The sequence below is a fragment of the Mus pahari genome, chromosome 11 (genome assembly GCF_900095145.1).
Source record: "Mus pahari chromosome 11, PAHARI_EIJ_v1.1, whole genome shotgun sequence".
Taxonomy (NCBI): Eukaryota; Metazoa; Chordata; class Mammalia; order Rodentia; family Muridae; genus Mus; species Mus pahari.
Genome location: NC_034600.1, coordinates 51,911,699 through 51,920,444, shown reverse-complemented (window position 1 = coordinate 51,920,444; position 8,746 = coordinate 51,911,699). Strand labels below are relative to the sequence as shown.

General features: G+C 41.0%; 1 protein-coding gene across 1 annotated transcript in view; it reads right to left on the bottom strand.

Moving 5' to 3' along the window:
- Mroh2b (maestro heat like repeat family member 2B) overlaps window positions 1-8,399 on the bottom strand; it is a 62,668-nt gene extending 54,269 nt beyond the window's left edge. The window contains exons 1-6 of the mRNA XM_021208659.1: window positions 7,933-8,399; window positions 6,229-6,290; window positions 3,678-3,788; window positions 2,452-2,611; window positions 1,670-1,768; window positions 1,084-1,238 (exon numbers count right to left, since the gene is read on the bottom strand). Coding sequence (XP_021064318.1) covers window positions 1,084-1,238; window positions 1,670-1,768; window positions 2,452-2,611; window positions 3,678-3,788; window positions 6,229-6,290; window positions 7,933-7,948 — 603 coding nt within the window. The 5' untranslated portion in view covers window positions 7,949-8,399. The remainder of the gene's footprint in view (window positions 1-1,083; window positions 1,239-1,669; window positions 1,769-2,451; window positions 2,612-3,677; window positions 3,789-6,228; window positions 6,291-7,932) is intronic.
- Window positions 8,400-8,746: the final 347 nt, after the last annotated feature.

Here is an 8,746-nt window from a genome sequence, read left to right as displayed (position 1 = left end):
GAACTCAGAAATCCACCTGCCGCTGCCCCCGAGTGCTGGGATTAAAGGCGTGCGCCACCACGCCCGGCTCTCCAGTGTCTTTCTTGACTTCTGCAGTAATGGCCTGTTCATCTTTCCTTGCTATTTTGAAACTTGTTTTTTAGTTTCTGGAATCTCATTCTCCTTATTCTCTCCCTTCAGAAATCTTTATCTTTTATCCTGTCCTGAGTTATTCCTTTGCGTTTTCCCAGAACTCAGTTTTTGTCACACTCAGATCTTCATGTTGTTCTTGGATGAAACTATCCCAAATCATCCAGTTATTTAAATTATGATGATACCGGAACCTATGTAACTTGCTTTTGATTTTTGTCTTAATTATGAGCCAAAAGTATCCAAGCCTCCTAATAAATGTATCATAGGTATTAAGACACCATAAAAATTGCAGTATTTTTGTGCAGCTGAGTGGATTCTTTTGATGCTATTTATTTAACTGTGTTACTGGTAGAACCAGAGTTGTTTTTTGTTTGTTTGTTTTTTGTTTTTGTTTTTGTTTGTTTTTTGGATCTGATACTTTTTGTCAAGTTAACAATTCAGTTCAAATGAAGTTTATGACATATAAAGCATACAAAAATTGACAGTCTCTCATTTACACATTTGTTCTCCCCACACATTGAAATACCAGAGTGAGATTTTGGTCTCTTCAAGCTTTGACACATCTCTATCATCTGAAACAGGATCAGGTATATTGTTGTTCTTCAAAGAACTTTGAGTGGGACAATGGATACACAGTGACTGGAAGTAGATAGAAAAATTGGTAGACTTAATATTTCTCCCCAAACATAACTAATGGTACCCACAGGAAGTTCCATAATTGCTGATTTAACTGGGAAATATTCTTTTAAAAACTGCTTTAATAGCTTAAAGTATTGGCAAGAACCTAAAGAAGTTCACTAAATTTTAGGCCACGTGTGTGTGTGTGTGTGTGTGTGTGTGTGTGTGTGTGTGCATGTGTAAGATACACATACATAAGATAGAACCAAACTCTAAATCTGGTTTGACCAATATGGGGGTTTACAACTTGAGCCTATCTGAAACCCCACTCACATGCATGGGTGAGGCCTGGGGGGCCCATTTCTCCATCATGTACCGGAACAGCATGAAGATCTTGTCAGAGAGCCGATTAGCATCTAATTTGGGATATGGGAAATCCTTCCAGTGGTTGACATACTTGTAAATGGACTTGCTGAAATTTTCAAGGGCTGCATTAAAAAAAAAAATACAACCACAGACGGAAACAAACACAAAGATGGAAAGAAACATCAAATTATTCTAAAAGAGAGCACAGACAATTAGCAAAAGTTTCTAAATCATCTTAAAGCTTCATCAAATAAACATGAAAATTGTTTAGCCAATTTCATTTAATAGTTTAAATTTAATAGTTTAGAGTGTAAATTAAGATTGTTATTATATACTCTTACTAGGAGATAGTCTGTCTAGAATGGAACATACTTAACATGGCCAATGCTACATGGCAACTAGATTAAGTTATAGGTGGTACGCTTACACATTGATGGCAGAGAAGATTTGATATAAACTCTTTTGGAAACTCTGTGTGATCCATCCGCACCATGTGAGAAATCCTGGAAGCACATCTATTCTTAAGCAAGAAGCAAATCATAGGAATACCCACCTATACAGAAGGTTTGCCTCATATTCTCATCCTCTACCAGCCTGAGAATGGTCTGCATGGTGAGCAGCGTCATCATCATGAAGGGGATGCTCTGAGACACTGCAGTGAAGGGCACAAGAGGAAAAGGCCCCATTTGCTTTTCATGTGGGTGGTCCTGACTCTTCCCTTCATTCATCCAAAGCATGCCAGGACTTACTGGCTTAGACAGGTGAAGAGCAGTCGGGAGACTGTGTTCTTGCTCTTCTTCCCCCAGCTGAAAGCCTGAATATCATTAATCAAGGTGCAGTGGGTCTGAAGGAAACCACTAGCTAGGTAGCCGTCTATGCCTGCTGAATACTAATAAGCAATTTTGCATTGTTACTTCACTAATATCCATATCTTCCATCTAGCCTTGCCCAAGTCCTCGAGGTATAGCAAATAAACAGGTGCTCAATGATACCTGTTCAATAAAATACTATAGAAACAAATGGTGGACATAGTTTTTTAAAATAAAGTGTCTTGCTATTGGCAGCCTCATGCAGAATGTGTTTCTGTAAATGTGAAGACTGGAGGGGAAGAGGAGGGTGGAAGAGAGCCTGTTATATTTAGCAGTGCATCCTAAATCAATAGCGGGTCATCAGGCTCATCTGTGCTCACAACATCTCCCATGGCTTTCTACCAATGGATGGTACTGCAGTAGCACATAGAGAGACAATCTTGCTTTTGCTTAACTTTCTGGGGCTTTAGACAATTAGTCATGGGTAGCTATTGCCCAGGGAAGATGTAGGATGCTCCTTTCATACCATAGCTGGTTGCCAGTTCAGCCAGGGCAAGCACAACAAATTCATTTGGCAGCTCTAGAATCCTAAAGTTACTTTGCACTTCATACATCACGGAGTTGAAATCATGAGCAGCAAGAGATACCAACACCTCACCAGCCAGCATTCTGAGTTCTCTGGGAATCTGAGAAGGGAAATAACAAGCATAAGTAGAAGGATGAGTCTAAAGGGTGGGGTGGGGGTGGGGCAATAACCTATGCAGTATTCTGAGTTCACCTCAATTTGAAAGAGAGGAAGAACAGACTGTTTCAAAGTCATAGTTCAGATCTCTCAGGCAGGTGTCAGTAACCGAGAGTGCTGAGACAATTTTGATGCAGTTCTTACAGTCTTGGGGCCAATCAATCTCTCTTTTCTTCAGATAGAGTTTCACTTGTGTAGTTCAGGCAGACCTTGAACTCATCACACCCTTGCCCCTGCTTCCAGAGGATTGGTGTTACAGGCATGGGCTGCTAATTCTAGATCGTTATTTTCTTGCTATTTAATCAGGTACCTTGATGCAGAGTTTATGTTTTGTGTTTAGGAATATGAATCACCGTGGTTGAGTAAATAAAGGTGAAAGGGACTGAGCTAGGTGGTGAGACTTTAATTTCGCTGTCATTCCGATGAAACCATCTTCAAATTTAGACATATTGGGAGATAGATACTTCTATTGCTGATGGTAGTGAGCTAGATAAATTTAATCAACCCTCCTACCCAGGAAAATAAGGCCTAAAAAAAAAACCCCTACTGTACTCATAAAAGGACAAGAGAGCTTAAGCACAGAGTATAAGCAATTCCTATATTGAGATCTGAAGCAGTCAGATATTGGAAGAAAATGGAGCCAGATACAGAGATAGGAAGTGATATGGGAGCCAAGAGAACTGGGGTCTAGGTGCTCTTTCTGTCGGCAGATCTCTGCGCTCCACTGTAGTCGACTCTCACAGGTACAAACTTCCTCATCTAGAAAGATGGATGGATGATACATCCTCTAAAGTCTTCCTTACATTTGTCTCATTTTCCTAATCTGTGTAGTGGTGACCGAGAGCCACTGTAAGTAGCCCTATGGAAGCTACGACAAGGGACAAATATTCCAGTTACGGTCGTGGTGGCTGTGGCAGAAAGGCTTTTGTGCACCTACATGGTGAATCTGGGGCACTCCAAGTCACCAATACCAGTCTCAGTGCACAATCACCACCAAGACCCACACTTACTTCTTCATCCCTCATGTCCTTAGAAGTGTAATAAATCAACCTTTGGACTATTGCATCATCCATGATGTCAGTATTCTGAATAAAAGACGTGAGATGGCAATAAATGTCTTCCTGTGAACACAGAAGGGGACAAAAGTATTTGAGTTGCAAACATGAAGAATTCCGATAAAGCCTAAACAAAGGACACCATGAAACTAAGCAAGATATGTTTGCTGTACAGTTGTTCAGACTTTCTAAGCACAATATGCATCTTTAGGAGTCAAGCACTTACATATAGAGCAACATTAATTTTAAAACGTATTATTTTATTTTGTTTCTAAGACAATACCTAATTGAACCAGAGGCAAAGTTGTCAGCGTCTCTAAGTTGTCTGGCCATCCCTGTTGTAGGGTTCTCAGGGCTGAGGCCTTTGTTATGGTACTAAGGAGCATCCTGTATCATCAGGAACATTGCTGTACCGTGAAGCTGTGCCCCAAGGAGTGTCACAGTCTTTTGTTTCATCCACGCCTTTTCTGAGACAATATGGGGGACTTTGTGGATGGCAGTGCATCTCTAGGAGACATGTGATTTGAACAAATGCCCTATTGGGGCTTGTAGATGCTGAAGATGTCCTGTGAAGGATGAAAGGAAGACTGGAGTTCTCAGATCTCCAATTGCCTCAAGCACATACTTCCAGAAATGGTGTCAGTGTTTGTTGTGTTTATAGTAGTCTATAAGGATGGCCCTAGGAAATGTTAGAAGGAGATATGGTTTGTCTTTCTTCTCTGTGTTTCCTGAGCCTACTGAAGCATCTGTAAGATCTTGTCTTGCTCCATGTGCATTTTCTGATTTCTGTAAGCCTTGTTCTCTTTGCAAGGTCAACTTACAGAGCTTTTACCATGTTTTAGAGTTGGGACATACCCTTTATTTAGAACATTTCATTAATGTTCACAATTCTTTATGTTGGCTGCCACTAATAGACTCATAACTGAGGAAAGAGTCATAGAGAACATCACTCATTGACTGTTGATGCTGTAAGTACTTCAATCTTAGCACCTCATATAGACCATAGTGCAGGATAAGTTCATTTTGATACTATTCCTGGGACCATTTTCATTAAAAAAAAAAAGACATCTCACATGTAGGCATGGCCTGCTTGGAGCTTGCTATGTACTCCAGGCTGATATCAAACTCATATAGGTCTGCCTACTTCTGCTTCTTGAGTGCTGGGATTAAAGGTATGATCAACCATGCTTGACCCATGTCTATTTCTTTTAAAAATGGTATTTCTTTTTGTTTACTGCATGTTCCTGTGTGTATCTATGTACATGTGAGTATAATGATTACAGAGGCCAGAAGAGAGAGTTAGGTTTCCTGGAACTAAAATCTATAGGAACCAGGGCTTACAGGAACTTATGAGCTACAGTGTGTGGAGAGTGGGAACCAACCCAGGTCCTCTGCAAGAGCGGTGCCCTTACACCATTTTTATTGATCAGTTGTACTCAGAGTGAAAGCAACTTAGAAGTGGCTGCTAAACTTTCTATTCTTTAGTCTCTTTTCTAGAAACTCTGTCACAGTACTTAAACAGTCTAGACATAATGTCCAAAGTCTCTCTAAGTGTTTGAAAGAAGTGCTCTATAGGAATGTTAATATCTCCTATGAGATTCATAAAATGGTTGTTAATCAAACCTAATGTTAGGGCCATCTCTATGAGCTTCCTATGCCTTATCTTGTCATTGAAGGAAATAATTAGAATCCCTGTTAGTGAGGCCTAGTCTTTGGTATTTTCTTCTTACCAACAAGTATGAAGTAAGTAGGGTTGAACATCACTAGGTCATGAGCTAACAACAGAGATACTGCCTTTCACAAGAGGCAATGTTGAACAATTATTAGGGTGACCTTGTTGGCATTAGATGGGCTTCTGCTTGGATATGCTGCAGCTGTCCTTATTTAGGTAAGTCACACAATGTGTTCGTGTTTCATTTTTCTCAGTTGTCAAATGAAAACAGAAATACAAGAGAATAGAGTTTTGAGGAATGACTATTCTGTTATGTGGAGAACATTAAGCACTCTACTTCATAGACAAGTGTTCAGTGAAAGGCGGTAACCGGTGCTTGGTTGTTGATGCCCGAAAAGACTTCAGTTTTCAGAGTAATTTTCAGGTTGTGGGACAAGATGATAGATGGGCATGAGAAGTCTTTGTACATTTTCAAAGCAAACTTCACATCACAAGGAGGAGAATCTAACTCACAGGGTTACAAATCTGGCATTTCCCTTTCTCCACACGAGCAAGAGTATTCCTGAGTAACTTCTGTGAGTTTTGAAATCCTAAATACCATTATTTCAGTACTTCAGTGGCTTTTGTTACAAAAGTATTTTCTAAAAGATTTAGTGACATAAGATGATCCAGGAAAAGTGAAGGAGGAGGAAGAGGAAGAAGAGGAAGAGGAGGAGGAGGAGGAGGGGGAGGAGGAGGAGGAAGAGGAGGAAGGAGCCAAAGCAAAGGAGACTGTGTATGGATTGTCTCAATAGCTGGATTATAGAAGGTGAATAAGAAAGAGAATTTGCTTACCTTGCTAATGTTGTCCTCCTTACTCAGCATCCCAATCGTAAGGTTAATATCTCCAAACATATCTAAATTACACAAAGAATTAAAATATGTATCAAACTGCAACTCCTGCCCCTGGCCTCCCGGCAGCAGTAGTCACAGATATTCACTTTTTTTTTTTTTTTTTTCTGAGACAGGGTTTCTTCGTGTATCCCTGGCTGTCCTGGAACTCACTCTGTAGACCAAGCTTGCATCGAACTCAGAAATTTGCCTGCCTCTGCCTCCCAAGTGCTGGGATTAAAGGCGTGTGCCACCACTGCGCAGCCAGATATTCATTTTTGGTCGGTTTCCACTCTCCTTTTAAAAGTGTTTCTATTTTATAGCTAGCTCTTAATGATAGGAATATATTGCACTTATATATCCTCTCCCTATGAGACTTGAAACTAACAGATGCATAGGGATTATTCAGTGTAAAGGTGCAGACAAAACATTCTAGATTCCCATGGGTAGCTTTGATCAAGTGTGCACCACCTTCTACATCTCGAGTAAGGTCTGACTTCCAGGTTCAATGAGATAAATCCTTCACATCTCATTGAGCATTAGACGAAACAGTGGAACTTCTCGATTTTTCTTTTTTCCTCCCTTAATGAGCCTCTGCATTTTCTTTTTTTTTTTAATTTATTTATTATTATTTTCTTTATTTACATTTCAAATGCTATCCCGAAATTTCCCTATACCCCACCCCTTCCCCTGTTCCCCTACCCACCCACTCCCACTACTTGGCCCTGTCCTTCCCCTGTGCTAGGTCATATAAAGTTTACAAGACCAAGGGACCTCTCTTCCCAATGATGGCTGATTAGGCCATCTTCTGCTACATATGCAGCTAGGAGCCTCTGCATTTTCACCCCACGTTTTCTTCTTATTCATCTGTCTTTCTGTGCTTACAAGGACCTTCTTCGGGCTCCATGTTCATGACACTTTGATTTTTCCCCAATAAAGATCTAAGTATTTGTTTTGTACTTTTCCAGCTGACACCACCACCACTGCTACTGCCATCCCTGTCACCATCATCACCATTTCAGACCACCACCACCATCACACCACCATACCACCACACTACACCATCATCACCACCACCACTACCACTTCCACCACCACCACTACCATTACCACACAACCACAGCCATCATGACTACTACCACAACCACTACCAACATTACTGCAACACCACCACCGTTACCACCACCACCATCAATGACAACAACAAAAACCACAACAAAGAATCAAGACTACAACAAATTCAGGTCAATGGCAGGCTGGCAGGGAGAACAGGTAAAGACTTCCCATGAGCCCATGAGCCACGGACATACCCTGTTAATGGAGAATTTTTGGCAAAGCAAAAACGATAGAGCTACTTAAAATCAGAAGAAGACATTGTCCAAAGATTTTAGAATATTGAAAATTAAATAATAACCAACATTTCTGGTATATAGCCACGCTTTCCTTCAGGTAGATTAAAGTACAACTATCTCTGGGCTTCCAATCTGTCACTGGCCCTTCACAATCAACATTTTGTTTTTATTTATTTTTCCATAATGATGAATAGAGGGAAACAATCTGACCTCATCAAAACCATTTCAGACCAGCTTTGATGTATATAACCACACAAACTCCCCACAGGTCAGTGTGTATCAGAGTTCTCACTCCTCAAGACCCAGACATCCTTACCTCCGTATTCTTCCATCCTGGGAGTGGTCTTGGCTGTTACAGGCTTTATAAGAGGCAGCACCTAAGTATCCGAAGCAGTTCAGCTAAAAAGTCGGTGAAGCAAGTTGACAGCTTTCTCACATGAGGTTCCTTAAATGAAAATCCTTCTCTCCTTGCTTGGCAGGGTGACACAGGTGTTTCTTGTGATGATGCGTTTGCTGTTCAGGTGGATGATACTGGGTTCTACCACCATCACATTTTCTTTGCCTCTGAGCTCCTGCTAACCAAGATGGCTGCATCTCACCAGACTATTGTCTCTTGGCAGGAGACCAGTGTGTCTGAGGAGGAAGAGATTAGAAAGTAGGACTCAAACAACTGTTACAGATGAAAGGAGCCGCTTTTCCCATTCTTGGGTCTATTGACCCATGAGTTTAAGAATGGTGTGTGTTGGTGGTCACTTTCCCGGCCTGATGTTGGTAAAGCTTTTAGGTGGTCTTGATAGTTCTATTTGGTGAGGTCAGTCACACAACAGGGCATGCTCAGTGGACCGGAATGCCTGTCAGAGGCAGTTGCAAGGAATGACCAACTGACATAGCAGCCAAGCCATTCTGAACCCCTCCCTACTGCTCACCTACCCACCACTCCTTGCTGACTTATCAGAACCCTAAGCTTCTCATAGGCTCAGGTTTTTTCTATTTATTTCATTCATTTCCTGTCTATTTGGTTTCAAATGATTTGTTGCATGGATATCTTGGCTATGATATTTTCATAGGGTGGACCTGAATCTTGTCCAAATGCCCGCTAAGCCTAAGTCTGTGTGATTTCAGTCTCATAC